Source organism: Hemicordylus capensis, chromosome 4 (genome assembly GCF_027244095.1).
Source record: "Hemicordylus capensis ecotype Gifberg chromosome 4, rHemCap1.1.pri, whole genome shotgun sequence".
Taxonomy (NCBI): domain Eukaryota; kingdom Metazoa; phylum Chordata; class Lepidosauria; order Squamata; family Cordylidae; genus Hemicordylus; species Hemicordylus capensis.
Window position 1 is genome coordinate 278,409,462 of NC_069660.1, and position 20,099 is coordinate 278,429,560.

The 20,099-nt window shown below is 43.1% G+C and overlaps 1 protein-coding gene across 4 annotated transcripts in view; it reads left to right on the forward strand.

The window, feature by feature from the left end:
* Positions 1–20,099, forward strand: part of CNBD1 (cyclic nucleotide binding domain containing 1) — a 275,403-nt gene that overhangs the window by 188,101 nt on the left and 67,203 nt on the right. For all 4 annotated transcript variants that reach the window (XM_053313410.1, XM_053313411.1, XM_053313413.1 and 1 more), the window contains 2 exons: positions 18,362–18,471; positions 19,804–19,954. In XM_053313410.1, the coding sequence (XP_053169385.1) occupies positions 18,362–18,471; positions 19,804–19,954 (261 nt within the window). The remainder of the gene's footprint in view (positions 1–18,361; positions 18,472–19,803; positions 19,955–20,099) is intronic.

Consider the following 20,099-nt stretch of genomic DNA (forward strand, 5'->3'; position numbering starts at 1 on the left):
TACATTGTGTACTTCTTTCACTCCATTTCATGATTACAAGACCGAGGGAGCTGACTGTGTGTAGGTTTAATCCAACATCTGGTTACCCTTGCTCCTAAAACATGGGCTTCATCTCCAGTTTGAATTAATTTGGTTTAAGCTTCTAACTAATGCAGCTGGTTCTGCCATCACCTGGTCAGCAAACACTCTGTACACATTGCAAAGGTTTGTGGAATTATGTATTTCCATTGTTCAGGAACACAAGTTCAAAATAAAGGGCAAGAGATAGAAAATCTGCATAGAATTCATAAATCCTTTAAAAAGCATTATTGGTCTGTGACTACAGTGGAGGGCAGACGCAGAACAAAGGGGGCCAATTATGACAAAAGGGGTGGGGTGGGGTGGGGTGGGGGAGAATGGCCTATGTTACAGTTTTGCCATCTCCTTGTAGGATTTCACAGTCTGCTGTCAGAAATGATGTAGTGTGTTGCTGCTTTTCTTAAAGGCCATATAAATCAGATTAATGATAGCTTCCAAAAGTAACCTCAGTTAAGTGGAACAAATTATGTTTATATCTTTTAAAAAAAATTGTAGTGACCTTTGGCTTCTGGCCCAAGGAAGGAAAAAGCCCTACAAATGAGTATGTGCCAAGACTTTCCCCCTCCATAAAAAATTAGTTCTGGTGATTATTTCTTCTGTTGAAATAGCACCTGGGGGTGATCATATAAAAGCTATTAATTTAACATTTATTTAAAATTAAGCATAGCGACATTTAAAAAAAACACCCTTAAATTTGAATGAGCAGCATTTTTATTGTCCTTGTAGTAAGATTTAGTCACCTTAAGTTGGCACAGCGGGGAAATGCTTGACTAACAAGGTGAAGGTTGTCAGTTCAAATCCCCGCTGGTATGTTTTCCACACTATGGGGAACACCTATATTGGGCAGCAGCAATATAGGAAGATGCTGAAAGGCATCATCACATATTGCACAGGAGGAGGCAATGGTAAACCCCTCCTGTATTCTACCAAAAGAAAACCACAGGGCTCTGTGGGCGCCAGGAGTCAAAATTGACTTGGGGGCACACTTTACCTTTACTTTAGTATGATTTAGCTTATTTTACTTTTTGTTCCTCTTTCATCATTTTTTCCTTATCACATTTGCAAATGTCTTGAAATAATCGAAACTGTGCACCTTCAAAACAAGGTGTATTCTGAGGAGAGACAACCCTTACTCAGGTAGATAACAAATCCAGAATGCAAAACTACATAGTATGCTTTGTAATTCCATCCACTTTTCATGTTTCGGCACCAGGCCAGTTTAGAGGTGTGTTGGTAGCCTTGGAAAACCTTGAAGATTATATCCTTTTCACCCTCTTGTACTCAATGCTGGAGCTCTGCAGATCTCTTTCAACCAGCCCTGTGTTTTTTCAAGCCACAGTGTGTTCTCCATCATTGCCATTGATGATATCCACCCTTGTCCTGATGGCTTGTCTTAACTGAAAATTAATTTTTGATGGGTAGAAATCCTTGCCACATGTTAATTTGTATGACTCCCCACTTCTAGACCAATAGCCAAGTGGCAGTATAATAATAATGGTAGCTTGAATGCTGCACAGAGTAATGCTGATGGTTCGGTACTGCCCACTCTGCTGCAAGGGCAACTACAGAGGCGGAGGCAGGGAGGCAACCTCCATCATGTGGCTTGCCCCCACCTCCCCCATTTCTGTTTCAGAAATCTAATACACATGGCTCACCGACCCATAAATTCACTTTGCCCCTTCTATGCCCCCCTCAGTTTTTGTTCTGGTGCTGCCACTGTCTGTTCCAAATGTCTCACACATTGCTCACGGTGTTGCAGAACAGCCCTGTTCCTGCTAAATCCTGGTCATCTATCCTGGTTAACCAGAGCAGTTTGACCAGGATTGCCCTGAAATTCTTGGTTCATGCAATCGGCTCTGCTGGGCTCACTAATCCTGGTTAGCTTTTAAACCAGGATGCTTGTGTGAACCCAGCCTGAGTTGAGCAGAGGTGTGAAAGCCCTCTGAGGCAGGGGCATAACTATAATAGGGCAAGGGGGGACAGTTGTCTGGGGACCCACTGCCTTGGAGGGCCCCCCAGAGGCAAGTCACATGACTGACTCCCCCAGCCGCGCACCCGCCTGGGATTCCTTCAGTTGTATTCATCCTCTGAAACTGATGTGAGTGTTAAGACCTGGAGCTACCAGAAGAGCATGTCTTTCTCTAGTACCATTAAATGACTTGCAACGTCCACAATTCACAAAACCTTTTAAAAAATAATTTAGGATGATGTTCTGTTGTGGCACATAGGGGTGTGTGTGTGTGTGTGTGTATAAATTTTAGTTCAGTGAGGGGGGGCCCATTTTAAAATCTTGTCTCTGGGCCCACTCCAACCTTGCTACGACCCTGCTCTGAGGCCACAGCCTTAACTGCATTCCATTGCAGTACTGCTTGTTTTCATCAGGACAACTTTCAAGTGAATAGTTCGCAAAGTACATACTTTGAAGGTGAAGTATTAAATTTAAATGTAGCTCTATCTGTAAAACTACTCTCCTTTTTGTGATGCAGCTAAATTCTCTTTATAGTGACATCATAAAAAGAATAGAAATGAAATGTTGTAGCAAGGGCATTCGCCTTGATATGTTAGGCTCGTATATTGATTAAATATTCTCCCAGATAATCTTTAAATGTTACAAACTCATATTTGCTCCCCCACTAGTTTAACATGTAAAAAGACATTTAAACAACTTTTAATCCAGCCTCTTATTTACATGATAAGCCATAATGATTCCTTTTAATAAGCATGAATTCTCTGCTTTGAAGCTGTTGGAATTCTTAATTCTGTGAAATGGCAGTGCTGCATCATCCCCTTTGGTATTCACGAAGAGCATTCATCTGCCCATAGACATCTTTGATGATTCTCATATATATGTATGAACCCATGGTTTAAAGATAGTGAAATTCACTCTTGTGTAGAGGGCCAGCATGACACTCAGCCATCACTTAAAATATTTAAAGTGGTTCATATGCCTTGTCCTGAACCAGTGCTGTCAGAGAGGCACACTTGAGCAAAGTGAATTTTCCGAAGGCAACTTGGGGACAATGACATTTGAAACTTCACAGTTCTTCCAGTGTAACTAGAACATGATGGAATCTTCCAGCACATATTTAAACATGGATTTCAAGCTCAGTCCTACAAGATTGGGCTTGTAGTGTCCACCTGAAACTGCTGCATGTCAGCACCATGCCTGTGAGTCATGTATAACCACTGCTCAATGCAGAATCCAGCATTTTGAACACAGTCATGAATGGTCCAAGTTGTAGGCCTGCAGTCAGTGATCACAGAGAAGGCTTTTACTCCAGGTATAACTAGCAGATGAAACCCAGTCCAAAGCAATTTCAGTAAATCTCAGATAAGTCAAAGACCTATGGATGGATGGATTACATGAGGGTTAGGTGGAAGGCAAGATATACAATAGTTCATCCCTACCAACATGTCCCTAGTTTGTCATTCATCTGAATGGGAAAATAGGGACATGTTGGCAGGTATGAATCTCGCTGTCTTCATGGGCTTTCTCCGATTGGGGGCTTAGCGGCCAGCAAAAGCCATAGACTGTGGTTCCTAGAATCGTGGATGATATCTTCTGTGTCCATTTTTAGCCATTCTTTCAGGTATGAATAGTTTACTCTTATTAGGAAGTGAGGGTTAGTGGCCTACAGTCTATGAATAATTGTGGAATCTATACAGGATAGGTACACACAGTATAGAATACCAAAAAATCTTGTGGCAGACTAACACATTTATTGTAGCATAATTTTTCATGGACTAGAGGCCATCAGATGCATCCGATGAAGTCGACTATAGATGACAAAGGCTTATGCTACAATAAGGAGCTATTCACATGTGCAGGCAAACCCGGGCTAGGAAAGCCCAGGCCAGTCTTGCCTGTGTGTGTGAACCACTGGGAGCCATGCAGCGCCTGGCGGTGGCACTGCGGTGGCAAACCCCGTTGGGTGCCCTAGCTGTTAGCCAGGATTTGGGGCACAAGTGCACCCCAAACCTGGCATAATAGATAGTGTGTCAGTGCCACACGGCTCTGAGTGGCACCGACACATGAGTAACCTCCCGACTGGTGTTGGAAAGCTCCCAATAATGCACCATGCAGTGCATTATGGAAGTTTCGGGGGCCTCCCAGCCCCCCAAACTCCCTGCTGCCGGCAGAAGCCAGCAATCGTCTGGGTGAACGATCTGCTCACCCAGCAAGAGAGAGAGAGCATCATATGCGGGTCGGTAGGTGTTTTGAGGCTACCTCCCTTCACCCCTTTTGAGCCCTTTCTCCGATCGTGAGAAAGGGCTCTAAAAGTGTTAGTCCCTAAAGTGCCACAGGATTCTTTGCTGTTTTTGATGCAATAAACTAAGATTGCAACCTCCTGCAAGAACATTGATGATTGATTGATTGATTGAGTGCCGTCAAGTCAATGTCGACTCTTAGTGACCACATAAATAGATTCTCTCCAGGATGATCTGTCTTCAACCTGGCCTTTAAGGTCTTTCAGTGGTGTCATAATTGAGTCCATCCACCTTGCTGGTCGCCCTCGCCTTCTCTTTCCTTCAACTTTTCCCAGCATTATGGTCTTCTCAAGGGAGCTGGATCTTTGCATGTGTCCGAAGTACGATAGTTTGAGCCTGGTCATTTGTGCCTCGAGTGAAGAACATACCAATTGCATAATAGATAGGTTGGGCAGGCTGAGACTGATGTTTTCCATTCAAATATGGCTTTTGGGTACTGACAACCTGATTGCATTATCATCATTTTTTATTGATCGTATTTGTCATGACTGCATTGTCATCAAGAGCAGTACAAAAAAAAAATACACAAACAACACACATCATTTTCCCACCTCAATATCCTTTATTCAATTTACCTTAAATCAGTAATGTGCATATTTTGATATAGTACAGAACTCCATACCCCGCTCTACCCTGTAGATAGCCTGATGGTGTTATAGACTAGTAGAAATGTTATTCTGGCCAATATATTGTGTAGTTCTTATCCAGGGTGAATTTGCTTTGATCTGGTTTACTACCTGAGCTTGCATAAAAATTCTAGGGCTATGGCCCTTTTGTGGATGAAATAGATATAAATATGTGAACTAGACGGCTGGTTTGGGCAACAGTATGACTGACCTGGCTCTCAAGCAGTAAAGGTAAAGGTAAAGTGTGCTGTCGAGTCAGTGTGGACTCCTGGCAACTACAGAGCCCTGTGGTTGTCTTTGGTAGAATACAGGAGGGGTTTACCATTGCCTCCTCCTGCGCAGTATGAGATCATGCCTTTCAGCATCTTCCTATATCGCTGCTTCCCAATATAGGTGTTTCCCATAGTCTGGGAAACATACCAGCGGGGATTCGAACTGGCAACCTCTGACTTGGTAGTCAAGCGATTTCCCCACTGTGCCATGGCCTTGTAATCTGAGGGCTAAACTAGACGTGACTTGTCTGGCATCCCCAATGCCCCCTTTTTTTTTTTTTTGGCCTCCAGTTTGGATCACGGCCATAGTATGGGAGTGTGGAGTGTTTTGCCCCTGTGCCACAGGCTTTTCAAATCTCTCCTCCAAAACTGCTATTAGCTGGGGGGGGGGGCTTGCAGGCATAAAACTGTTCCTGTGTGTTTCCCCTCTGCACTCAATAATAGCTTCAATGAAGTGATTTATGTTCAGGAACATAAGAAGCTGCCTACTGAGTCAGACCATTGGTCTGTCTGATTCAGTATCATCTACACTGGCTGGCAGCAGCTCTCCATGGTTTCAGACAGGATTTTTTCTCTCAGTCCTACCTGGAGATGCTAGGGATGGAACCTGGGACCTTCTGCATGCAAGACAGATGCTCTGCCACTGAACCATGCCCATGTCCACAGAAGAAAGATTAATTGTAAACCCATCCTCCTTTTTCATGACAATATTAAACATTGTGCCTGAAAGTTCCCCTCAGTGACTAATAGCAACTTCAAGAAAGAGACCTGTTCCAAAGTCCCTCCCCACTTCCCGCTGAACTACTTTTGGGAACAACAACAGCAGCAGCAGCCACTGTTTCCCTTAGGGTTGCCAGGTTCAGATGGTGGAAAAAGTTGATATCTACCACCAAGAGAGTGGAAATAGAGCATGCTTTGAAGCCGATGTGCAGGTGAGCTGTCTGTCTGCTCAGTCTGCTGTCCAGGTGCAGAGTTCTCAAGGCCCCTGCTTCTTAAATGTATATTCATCTCCTGGTTAGGTTCACCACACACACACACACACACACAGTCCTCTGTCTTCCACCCCCACGGGTCACCCAGCCTGCTCTCCCCAGCCAGGCCAGCAACTTCACATCTTGGCTTGAGGCAGGGCAGCCAGCTACCGAACAAGCCTCTTTGCATGCTGGCACAGTGGTGCATGAGCCGTCTTCTACTCGCTTGCTGTCCTCTACGACTACAGACCTTTTAAAGTGATGAATCTCTTCTGTTTATCACTGGGAGAGCACCTGACCCTATCCAACTCCTTCAATGGCTGATGCTCGTGTTACGTTACATTTCTTTTTAGATTGTGAGCCCTTTGGGGACAGGGGCATGTCTTCTTATTTATTTTTCTTTGAAAACCACTGTGAAACCTTCTGTTGAAAAGCCATATATAAACGTATATATACAAAATCCCATAGCCGTGTATATACAAAATATAAACACACACAGGCAAGACTGGCCTGGGCTTTCCTAGCCCGGTTTTGCCTGCACATGTGAATAGCTCCTTATTGTAGCATAAGCCTTTGTGATCTATAGTCGACTTCATCGGATGCATCTGATATACGGCTTTTCAACAGAGGGTTTCACAGTGGTTTTCAAGGAAAAATAAATAATAAGATGCTCCCCTGTCCCCAAAGGGCTCACAGTCTAAAAAGAAATGTAACGTAACATGAGCATCAGCCTTTGAAGGAGTTGGCTAGGGTCAGGTGCTCTCCCCATGATAAATAGAACAGATTCATCACTTTAAAAGGTGCCTTTTCCTTTTTCCTTTTTCCTTTTTGCTCAGCAGGGATAGCTGCTAATTGAGTAAAGTTAGTTAGCTAATTGCTAATTGAGTAAAGTTAGTTAGCCAACTGCTAACTTCTCACTGCCGCCACCACTGCCGCCGCATGAAGGAAGCAAACTCTACCTGCTGGGCCCACCTATCTGTGCTCCTGCATCACACGGCTCTGAAACCTGCCACTGAAGCAGAACCTCCACTCTGGCTTCCCCATTGGACCAATGACGAGTAGGAAGGGGTCCTGAGCAAACAAAATGTTGCAACTGCTCCCCAGAACTTTGGACACCACAACACATGCAAAAAATGTTGCTTGGTCCCCCAAATACTCTCTATTTCTCCTAATGTACAAAAAGTCATTTGGCCCCTAAAATAGTCTCATGTCCTCTGTAAAAGTCCCTAGTTGGCAACCGTAGCACTATTGCAACTGGTATTCCAGGGCTACTGTTCAGGATATGTTGGGTTTATTTTGTGTGTGTGTGTGTGTGTGTGTGTAGATATAGATATTCAGAATATATATCTATTTATTCTGAACAATATCCCCTGAATACCAGTTGCAGTAGAGCTACGGTTACCAACTAGGGACATCTATAAAGGACATGAGACTATTTTAGGGGCCAAATGACTTTTTGTACATTAGGAGGAATCTCTCTATCTCTGTCTCCATCTTTCCATCTCTCCATCTCCATCTAGGACCCTAAGTATTCTCAGCACGGGCTCTCCAATCCCCATTCCTGATTCATCTCCACAAAACTGGCCAAGTTTATGGTGCCAGCAACAGCAACTAAACCTCCCCTAGGCCTGAAATGTTTTTAGAAAGCTGAGGTTCCTCCATTTGACAAAGCTATAGGTCTGTGATTTTAGAAAAGTCAGTGCATTTAGAAAATAGCAGATGAAATTATGGCTCTGCCATTGTAATTGAGAGAAGATAACAGGACTCTGATAGAAAGCAGTAGAAACATCGCCTTGCCCTGTATGCATGGGCATGTACATGATGTGACACGTTTTCTTACTGTCACTTACTTCATCATACAGATATTGAGATGGTGCAACTCTGATAGACTTAGAGGAACATTGGCAGGGCCTAGGTCTGTTTGTGTGCTTGTGGCTTACAACACTTCATTCACACATTATTAGTTTCCTTGGAAATATGTCCTTGTGCCCTTGTTTAGAGCACTATCAGTAGACATTGAGATCACATTTCATTCTCTGGTAAATCCTGGAAGATGTTTGACATTCCAGCAAAAGGAAAATAAAGTGGATTCTCCAGTTGCTCAGCATGTAGTCCTTTGTTCCAAACACTAACAGAAGACAATTGACATTGAGACCTGGCAGCAGGAAGAAAGCCTCTGTTCCAGATATCTGGAGTATATCTTGAACCACACCCATCTGCCCTGCTGAAGGCAAAAACAGTTTTGCCTGGGACAGACACAATGCTAAAGGAGTTGAGAAAGAGAAGTGGTTTGTGGTGAGAAGGAAGAGAGGGTCGGGGAGGGGCGGAATGGTAATGTGAGTGACCTCTCTGGTTTGCTGAGATGGGAAAAATCTTGAAAAAGAGGAGTGAATCCCAAGCAGGGGATTGGAGAGTTGAGGTGAAGTTTTCACCTAGTTGGAAAAACATCTCAGGATGCTTGATGTGCCCCTGAACCAAGGGTGTCCAGGGAAGCGTATGGAGTATCTGGAATGCACTCCAAGTCAAGGAGTTTAAGTGGAGCTTGTGCACAGCAAATATCAACATGCCTGGTTAAAGTAGTTTTCTTGGGGTAGCTGGAGTCTGATGATGGGGACTCAGTTGGGAGTTCCAGGGTAGACTTGGGTATGGACTACCAGCAAGTCTGCTCTTGGATCAGGGATCTAGGCTCAGGTTAAACAGGGGTTAAATCAAAGGCAACCAAACACAGGAGGGGCTTCTGAAAACAGGCTTGCTGGGTGACTACAGTGTCTATATACCTGTCTATTCAACAACCCTGTGCTTGCATGGCACTGGCTACAGCACCACCACCCTGCCTCTCCATTTGCCACTTCCCAGTGCCTAAATGCAAGAGTTGGAATTCCATGCTTCTGATGGGGGTTAGTCCCCAAGTCAGTACGTTCAGAGAAGAGGTATGTACTACAACAGTAGAATGACCACATAAGAATGTAAGAGTCTTGCTGGATCAGACCAAAGTTCTTTCTAATCTAACATCTTGCCTTTGGAAAGCCCACAAAGAGGAAATGAAGGTCAACAAATAATGCTGTGTAGAGGCAGCAGGGAAAGGGACAAATGAATTATGGATCTTAACAGAAGTGCAGATGCAGAAAGAATAATGTCCAACATGAGCTGATTTGCTTGCCCATGGATCCTGCCTTTTCCTCTCTTTCTCTTGCCAAATTTGTTATTACACAGCTGTGAAAAGGGTGGTTGTTGGAAAATGTTTTAGGCATTCAAGTGTTTACTACTAGACTTGTATCAAACAACATGACATTTCAGAACTGTATAGCAAAGGCTGTTACATCTAAGCAATAGATAGATACAATAGCATTCTTGTTTAAAACTACAAATAGTCATGTATGGCTGTCTGTTGGAACGCAGTTCACCAGCAATAGTAGCCGTTCTCACAAGGAATAGTAGCCCTTCTTTCAGTGGGAAACCCAATGAGTCCTTTCTCACAACCCATGAGAAAAGGCAATAGGGCTACCAGGTAGGAGGAGGGGGAAGTGATAACCAGGATCTGGGTAGGACAGTGGCAAGCAACCACATCTGTATCCAGCACTGTAGCGAGAGTGGAAGAAAAGCACAACCTGTGCCATCCTGCCAAGACTGAGGCTAGCACACAATCACTTCTCTGTTACCAGAACTGCACGTGAGCGATTGGCTTGATGCTCTGGCTATGGTTTTGTGTTAAGTGGGGAAATTAACTCAATTGAAGTGCAGTCCTGACACACTATTAAATGTGTTGGAAAGTTTCAAAGAAGGAGGGAGGTCTAATTATGAGTTCAAAGCTTTATTAAACAAACTTGGGGAGTTACAGAGAGTAAGAGTGAGTTTGATTAGGAGTCTTAATAACTTGTCTGGCATTTCACTGAAGGTGAAAGGAAGCTTGGTTAGAAATCTTGAGTGCCTGGCTTAGAATATTAAGGATAGAAAGAGAGAAAAGCTAGAAAGGAGAGATGGGCAGGATCCCAGGAAGAGATGGCTGAGTTAGAGGTTTATCTAGCCTTCCTAGCATGTGTGGTGCATGATGTTCAATCTAGTGATCCCTCAGGAGTAGTGTGTGGCAGGACGAGAAAGGGGAAAGCAGCAAGGGGTATCAGCTGTAGCCTGCTGTGTGAGAGTTCATAGTGTATCAGATTCTGAACCATATGGCTTGTTCAGGGTAGAAATACCCAAAATCATGCCCTGGAGTTGTGGCAGGGTTATCGAGTGTTATCTCTTACCCAAAGGGCAGGGAAATTGGGGCATGACAAAAGTGTTCATTGCTAAAATGAACTAGTCAATGCAGGTGTGCCGTCTGTGGCTGTATAGAATGGTGAGGCATGTGGGAGCAAGCACGGGGCTTGGAGCCTGGCTGGATGCTCGTCCTATTCAGCTGTTGGATGTGGGAACAAGCCAGTTCTCTTTCCATACTTCTGGGTTCTGTATAAAGGTCATGCTGCTTCTCTGTAGCCCAATTTGTGTTCCTTGTATGGGTGCAGAACGCTTGAAGCTTGTGGCTTCTCAAGATTAATATTTTACAGTGAAATGAGGTTTGTTTATTTTTGAAATAAATCTCAAGCAAGATTGATTTGTGACCAACTTTTTACTGGATTCCTTGTGCCGTCAAGTTGGTGTCGACTCCTGGCGACCACAAGAGCCCTGTGGTCTCTACCCCTGCTAACTTGGCAAGGAGGCACGTTTTAACATGGTGATTCTCATTATTTAGCAGGGGGAGAGTAACTGGCCCTGTCCACCCCCCTGCACAGTACCTCCAGTGACTGTTCCTGGTGTCTATCTTATGTTTCTTTTTAGATTGTGAGCCCTTTGGGGACAGGGAGCCATCTTATTTATGTACTATTTCTCAATGCAAACCACCCTGAGCCATTTTTGAAAGGGTGGTATAGATATTATTATTATTTATTTACACAGTCAGACAGGTGTTATTGACTGGTTTGTTTTATCCAGACATCGAGTCCTTCCCAAGGACCTAGGATGGCTGAATTTTATTGCCAATGTTGTTGCTGTTGTTATAGATATCGTCGCAGAATATAGGCTGCTCCCAGTAAAGCTGCTTTTTGTAGCTGGCTGATGGTGATTTCTGTGGCCCCTTTGGTGTTGAGGTGCTCTTCAAGGTCTTTTGGAACTGCACCCAGGCTGCCAATTACCACTGGGATTATTTTGGTATTTTTCTGCCACAGCCTTTCAATTTCAATTTGTAGATCCTTGTATTTGGTGATTTTTTCTATTTCTTTTTCTTCTATTCTGTTATCCCCTGGTATTGCTATGTCGATTATTTTAACTTGTTTTTTTCCTTCTCGACTACAGTGATATCTGGTGTATTGTGTGGCAGATGTTTGTCTGTTTGTAGTCGGAAGTCCCATAATATTTTTACATCTTCATTTTCTACCACTTTTTCAATGTTATGGTCCCACCAATTTTTTGATACAGGTAGCTTGTATTTTTTGCAGATGTTCCAGTGTATCATCCCTGCTACCTTGTCATGCCTTTGTTTGTAGTCAGCCTGTGCGATCTTTTTACAACAGCTAATTAGGTGGTCCAGTGTTTCATCTGCTTCTTTACAAAGGTGGCACTTGCTATTTGTGGTTGATTTTTTGACTTTTACTCTTATTGCATTTGTTCTTAGTGCCTGTTCTTGTGCAGCCAGTATTAAACCCTCTGTTTCTTTCTTCAAGTTGCCATTCTTAAGCCATTGCCAGGTCTTGGTGATGTCTGATTTTCCACTTATATTGTGCAAATATTGACCATGCAGGGGCTTATTTCTCCATTTTCCTGCTCGGTTCTTGACTTGTTCTTTCTTGTAGGACTGCTTTGTTTCATTGGTGTTGAATAAGTTTCTCGTTCTTGACCATTTTAAGTGCATCTTCTTCACTGTCCCTTATATATTCTTCCAGGCCTCTTTTCTCCTCCTCTACTGTTTGATGGACTTGCAGCATTCCTCTTCCACCTGAGATGCGAGGGAGGTAGAGCCTATCTACATCACTGCAGGGGTGCAGAGCATGATTGATGGTCATGATTTTCCTGGTCTTACGATCTAGCGTCTCTAGCTCTGCCTGGGTCCAGTCTATTATTCCTGCAGTGTATCTGATAACAGGTATAGCCCAGGTGTTTATGGCTTGTATGGTGTTCCCGCCATTGAGTTTGGACTTGAGGATTTTTCTAACTCTCCTGATGTATTCACTTCCCATTTTTCTTTTAACTTCAGTGTGTGTGATGTTATCAGCCTGGAGAATGCCCAAGTATTTGTAATGTTCTTTATTATTATTATTATTAATAATAAAAAATGTTATTTGGGTATGGAGCAAAATGGATAATATTGGGGGGAGGGCGGAGTTGAAGTTATGTGTGTTGTTGTTTTTAAACCACCCTGATTTTCATGGAATTTTGTTGTCATTTGTCATTTTTAATAATCCACCCTGTTACTCATGGAATGTTGATATCATCTGCTTGGCAGGACATATTCCCGATGACATGTTTGTTACTTAAAATTAATTCCCACTTCTGGGCATGTTGGAATTACTGTACTGCATTTTAAGGTACTACTTTCTGCAGAGAATCCCTCACATAGGTGGATGATATTATATTAAAATGTTTATATATATATGGCATTCTTTATTTTAAAAAAAGGTCTGCTATAGTCATAGAGTCACCTTGGCCTTTATGGTGCAGCAGCTAGTATTTTGTTATGAGATGTCCATAAATCTGGATTAAATGATGAGCGATGCTCCGTTCACAGCCATTTTGCATCAAGGAACTGTCACAAAGGAGCACATAATGTCAGCATTACACTTTGAAACCATCTGCGTTTATTATTGCTGTTTTTTCCAGCCTTGGAAAAATGTTAGGTGCCAACTCAAGCTGAGCAATCCAGCTGGTGTAGAGCAGGCAGATTCATGGCTCCATTGACTTCAACAGAGATTTGCTCTTGTACGCCTGCATCAGATGAAAGTCTGCAGTGACTTTGCACCACTCCAATTCCATGGAGTCTGCCTTCTTCCCAGCTGCTCAGTCTGCCTACATTGTGTGGCTTCTTCTCTCGGTTTTCATTTGTAGTGCTCTAATGAACACAGTGGTGTCACTGTTTTCATTGTAGAAGAATGCCAGGTTTCTTACACAGCCTCCCATGTATTTAACTTCTTCTGTGTCTGAAGGCCAAATAGACTCTATTCCTTCTTGCAAAATCCTGGCAAATTTATCTCGCTGGAGGAGGTAGTTACAATAGGCAGCATCCAGACTAGTAGGCCACATTTACATGTAACATGAAACTGCAGTTAAATCGGGCAGAGGTTGGAATTTGTGAATGTCTGAATGTGTGCAACTGCGGTTTTGTGGCAATAGCAAACTGTGGTTTCCTTCTCCAAACACCAATTTAAAACTTTGGCTTGTAGTGAGTTTAACCAACTCAACCTGAGGCTTTGCAACAGCAGCATTATGTCCAAACGAGCACGCCACAATAACAGCAGTTTTGTGCAGTTTCTGCAACTGTAATAATAGAGAGGGAAGCCCAGACCTGCCCAGGATCACAGCTGCTCCATTTGTGTGGCGCTTCCCGCTAGGTGCCTCTCTGAGCACTTGCCACGCCCCACCGTCTCCGATCTAATAGAGCATTTGCTTGGCAACAGGGACACTGCCATGCCCCATCCCATGCTTCCAAGCCTGTCACACAGGAAAGTTACAGGGGGGCATGCCTCTTCCCACTCTGTCCCTTGTTCCCACCTTCTGGCAGTCGGGAGAGAAAGGGGATAGGATGGCAAGATAGGCACAACATGCATAGATGTCCAAAAATAAAGCACTCAAGATGTAGAGTGCTGGTCTACATCTCCTGGGAGAGGAGAGCTGGTCTTGTGGTAGTAAGCATGACTTGTCCCCTTAGCTAAGCAGGGCCCACCCTGATTGCATATGAATGAGAGACTAGAAGTGTGAGCACTGTAAGATATTCCCCTCAGGGGATGGAGCCGCTCTGGGAAGAGCAGAAGGTTTCAAGTTCCCTCCCTGGCAGCATCTCCAATATAGGGCTGAGAGAGACTCCTGCCTGCAACCTTGGAGAAGCCGCTGCCAGTCTGGGAAGACAATACTGAGCTAGATAGACCAATGGTCTGACTCAGTATATGGCAGCTTCCTATGTTCCTATGTTCCTATGTATGTTCACAAGCAGATGCAGTCACAGTGGAAACATAAACAGGGCAAACCCATTAGATCACTGGGATGGCAACATATGGCAGGGCAGCAATACCCAGGGTCGGGTTTAAAAGGCAGCCCCACCTGGGAATTCTTGAATGGCTGAGGGCTATTTTTGGCACAATGATGTTGAGGAAGGGGGGCCACTCTTTCATGAGAGTGAAAGGCCATGGGGATATCCCTTCAAAACCCATAACAAGAACCATTGGGAAGAGAGCTGGTCTTGTGGTAGCAAGCATGACTTGTCCCCTTGAGCTAAGCAGGATCCACCCTGGTTGCATACAAAAGGGAGACTAGAAGTGTGAGCTCTGTAAGATATTCCCCTTAGGGGATGGAGCTGCTCTGGGAAGAGCATCTAGGCGCCAAGTTCCCTCCCTGGCAGCATCTCCAAGATGGGGCTGAGAGAGATTCCTGCCTGCAACCTTGGAGAAGCCACTGCCAGTCTGTGAAGACAATACTGAGCAAGATGGACCTATGGTCTGACTCAGTATATGGCAGCTTCCTATGTTCCTATGTTCCTTCTTTGGGGATGGAGTGTCGGGCAAAATTGCTTATAATGTGTGGTGACATCCCATCTCCCATGGACCGCTCTCTCATGAGTGTGTCAGGCCATGGAGACATGCATGCAGGCCAGAGGGCAGATGCCACCTAGCCTGATTGCTCAACACAAGCAAGCCGCGGGGACAGGTACCAAGGAACTTGCGGGGACAGGTACCAAGGTACCAAGGAGACAGGTATCATGTGCAGGGAACCAGTTTGGCCAGTTCAGTTCAAATCTGAACTGGATTCAAACTGAACCGGCCCAGTCCGGTGCTGTATCCGGGCAAACTGGGTCTGGTCCGGTCCGACCACCGAACCGGGTCAAACCAATTTGGGGACATAATTGTAAAGGGGAATCCGGTGAGGATTCCCCTTTTCAAGTAAAGGGGCATTCCCTAAGTGCTGAAGGCTCCTCCAACCCCACTGCTGACTAGCCCAGGCCAGCTGTGGCCCGCTTCTGGCTTCCGTGCATGTATGGAGGCCATTTTCATCACCACATGATAGAATAACTTTTTTTTTTTGCATTTTAAATTTTTATTGGCTTTTACAATAGCTTTACATTCAAATTACATTCATTTCTACACATAAGTAAATATTGACTTCCCGCTTACCTGTTTGTGCGGTTCAAGATAACTATACATATAAACCACTGCTATAATAATTCAAAACATACATAATCCACACTACTATTCGATTTTACCCAACCCAACCTGCTGTTATTACTATATTTCAAACCCTACTGAAAAGTCCATATTAGAAAAATAGTTCTTTAAGTAAAGCAAAAAATGGTTCCCAATCTTCTGTAAAACATTCTTGTCTCTTATATAAAAATTTTTTGTCTCTTATAAGTGCTGTAAGCTTTGCCGTCTCCCAGTAGGATAACTTTAAACCACTTCAAGGTAGCAACACAGCACTCCTTCCATTGTTCCCAAAGGAAGTTAGCAGTTTCCCCTGCTGAGTACAGAGACACTTTCTAAAGTCATGATTCACTTGTATTTAGCAGGGGGAGAGCAATTGTCCCTTTCCAAGCCCAGCATATCATCCTTGCAGTAATTGTTGCTGGTGTCTACCTGATGCTTCTTTTTCAGAATGTGAGTCCTTTTGGAACAGGGAAACATCTTATATATTTATTATTTGTATTATCTTTGTTTGTTTGTTTCTTTACCTTTGCTAAGTTTTAAAAAGAACTTTAAAATACTCCTTTTGAAAGAGGCTTTTAAAGACTGACCATGATTATCATGTTTTAATTCTGGCTGCTGTTTTTTAATCTGTGCTGTTTTTTATTGTGTTTTGGGATGATTCACTGTCTTTTATTGTGTTACATTCTCTTTTTTAAAAAAAACACTTGGATTTTATGTTTTTATTGTAAGCCGTCCCTTGCAACAGCGTGCTGGAGGGGTAGGATATAAATATCTTACATAAATAAATAAATAAATAAATAAATAAATAAATAAATAAATAATTCCATTTTCTATGTAAAACAGTTTTGAAAAATTGTTGAAAAGTGATGTAGTAGTAGTAGTAGTAGTAGTAGTAGTAGTAATTTAAAGTCATTCTTCGGGAGTCCTGTTACTACACTGTTGGGGATGCCCTTTAAATTGTGCAGCAGCCCTGGTGGATCCTAATGTCAATGGAAGACTGCCCTTCATATCAGTCAATGAAATTGATAGGACTTAAGTTAGTCATGACTATCGTGTCTTCTTGATTTCAGTGGTGCTTAGTCATGACCAACATGTCTGGATGCTGTTCAATGAGAATGGAACGGCAACCTAAAGAAAAATCTTACAAGACTGTGGGAATATCTAACCATACTTTGAAGCTGGAATTACACCACTGGCACCTAACACACCAATTTATTCGAAGTGGAGTTCAGTAGTAAAATTTTGGATAGGTTTCCTTGTCATTAACTCCAGAGTGACAGAAGGGGATGCAGAAGTGTGTGTGTGTGTGCGTATGTGCATGTGCAATTCCTATCTATCTATCTATCTATCTATCTATCTATCTATTTGATTTCTATCTCACCCTTCCTAAAGTGGCTCAGGGTGGTTTACCCTAAAATCAAAAATACATAACATTGGAAATAAAAAACCAATTAAAACTGATTAAAATTACAATAAAAACTAGATTACATTGAAACTAGATATCATTAAAAGCCAGGCTAAAAGGATGGGTCTTTAAGGCTCTCCTGAAGGCCTCCCAGGAAGACAATCCTCTTATATCCATGGGGAGTGTGTTCCACAACCTAGGGATGATAACAGAGAAGGACCGATCCCAGGTCTCCACCAGATGAACCAAAGACGGACCCCTCCTGATGATCTCAATGAGCGGTGGGGATCCTGTAGAGAAAGATGCTCCCTCAGGTAACCCAGACAGCCATTCAATATTGGATCTGATAAGCTAATGTGAAAAAGTAGTCTTGAATTCGGAAAATAATAATTATATAAAGAACAGAAGTCTGGGGAATGTATACAAATTCTCTTCTTATATTCAAGGCAAATGAATCTGGAATAAGTTCAACCTCTGATCCAAAATGTAAGCATGAATGTAGAATATGGAGAAAATCTACCCCTTCCCCTTTCTTTAATCACTGTGATCGTGTATGCAAAAGAGCACTTCAATGTGTTAAGGGGTACTTAATTGTATTAAGTAATCTTGAGTGGCCTACTGAAATTGTACGATTTCAAGAAAAGAGATAATATTTGAAAATATGCCGATTGATCCAAACCACAGCACTATTAGTGAAGAAATAGTGGTGCAGGTTAGATAATAGTGATTAGCTTTCCTACATATCCTTAATTAACCATGGAAACAGCTACATCATGGCATATTTACAAATCTGATACTTGGTATTAAGGTATGAAAATGGATACCTACCACAAAACAGACAGATTTGCTTATTTAGGCAGAAACGTGCTTATGGATTGCTTGAAAAACTTGCGAAATTCAATATCATGGTGAGTAGTAGTTAGAGTGTTGGAGGGAGACTCAGCTTCAGATCCCCATACAGCCATGAAACTCACCTGATGACTCTGGGTCAGTCCTGGTTCACCTGAATCCAAGATTAGTCCCCCCACCCCCTGCAAATTTCTAACAAAGATGTTAGAATTTGTGAGGTCATCTTAAATTAAGAGTCCTGTTCCTCTTTGGTAAATACAGATATAACCTATATTTTTTAAGGGAGTCATTTTAAATTCAGAATCATCTTCTCTTTGGGTCCCTAACAGCCTAACCCATCTCATGCGTTTGTTCTGAAGATAAACAAACCTATATACACTGCTCTGGGCTCCTTGGAGAAAGAGCAGGATATAAATGTAAATAGTCCAAACTATCATGTTGCAAAAATAATTATTGTGGAAAAGAGCCATTCTATGATTTTTGTTAATGTTGTTCTTTTTTGTTGTTGCAGTGTTCGTGAAAGTAGGAGAAATTAGCAAATATGTAGGATTCATTAAGTCTGGATGCTGCAATGCTTATCGAATAATTCCAGCACTTGTGAAGCGACCATTGGGGAAAATGGTGAGGAATTTCCCTCTTGGATATCATTACTAGCAACCCTCCTCTTGTTAGCTTATGCAGTGGAGCTATTTGCATGAATATGAAAGGATAGCTATAATGTCAAGTACATATTACATTAAGCATATGTTTGATGTTAACACTCTTTAAAAAGAAATAGCAGCTGGATTGGGCCCCCCCCTGTGTATCAGGGCCATATCTGGGGTGGGGGCTTCATGTCTACAGCATAGTCACAATCTGGATCAGACTCCCTCTCCGCATTACTGTTATTTAGGGATGCGCGAGCCAGCTCAAAATCGAGCCTATTTGCACTCGAGTGAACTGGGCTTGAAGGCTCGCCCTCGAACCGGACTGGGGGGAGCTGGTCTGGGGGGCTAACCAAATCTAGCCCCTGCCTCCCTCACAATCCTGCTCAATGGGCACACTTGTAAAATGGAATCCAAATCTAACCCCTCTATCCTCTGGTTCGAAAGCTACCCCCTGCCTTGGGACCTTTCCCTAGTTTTTATGCAGCTTATGTCTAAGCCCTTTGAACCAAAAGGTTCCTGCGATTTCCACCGCACAGCCCCTCCACCGCACAGCCAGTTACTTGGGAGGCCAGTGGCAGGGAGGAGGGGAGTAGGAGCTTCCACTGCCCCCATCTTCCATTCCTGTCCCCGCTGCGACCACAGCTTTGATTGTAAAGGTACCGCAAGTTACTAGTACTATTACTTACAAAAAGTATAGTTTTCCCCTCTCCCCCACCTTTAGCCTTTTACTTGTAAAGGGATCCTTGCAGGATTCCCCTTTACAAGTATCCCTTCGAGCCCCTCAAGCTGGCTCAACGGGTGGACTGGACTGGACCCAGGCTCGATCGAACCCAAGCCCAAGCTGCCTGGTTCAGCTGGAATCCAGTCCATATTTGAGCCAAACTTGGCAATCTGGTTCCATGCACATCCCTACTGCTATTTGCCATGGTGGTGGTGGTGGGGGGACCCTCTCATGAGTGCAACTGGGAACATTTTTAGAAAGATAAATAGCAGCTGTGGGTGGGGTGGTGCACTAATCTAGATTGGGACTGTGGTGGAGGTATGCAGTATTCCCTACAGCAACTCCTAATTAAAATAAAAGCAAGCAATTCCATTGTACTATAGTGAATTAAGAGAAAGATTATGCACTTTGGAGTCCCACTGGTTTCAGCAGGAGAGACTGAACGATGTGCATAAAAGTGTATAATGGTGACTGGATCATGCTCTCATTCTGCCCGCAATTTCTGTCAATTATTTTATAAATTGTAGGTGGTGCTTAGAAATGAACTGAAAAAACAAGACAAAGAATGCATTCATGTCTCCACAGATTAAACGGATGAGACAAATTCTCATTGGCCAACTGCAACCAACAGAGTCCTTTGGAGAAGTAAGCATCCTTCTTCAGATTCCATCTACTTATATGCTGAAAGCAGCAACTCCTGTTGAGCTGGGGATGATTGATGCTGCAGACATACTTGGTAAATGCTAAAGCCTTGTTTTCTTTTCCTGTAATGTTGTTATTTTAGGATAGTGGTTGAAACACAGATAATGAGATATGTCTAACATCTTAAAAAATGGGTTTATTGTATATGCTTATCCAGTCTATCTCTAAACCATTAAAAG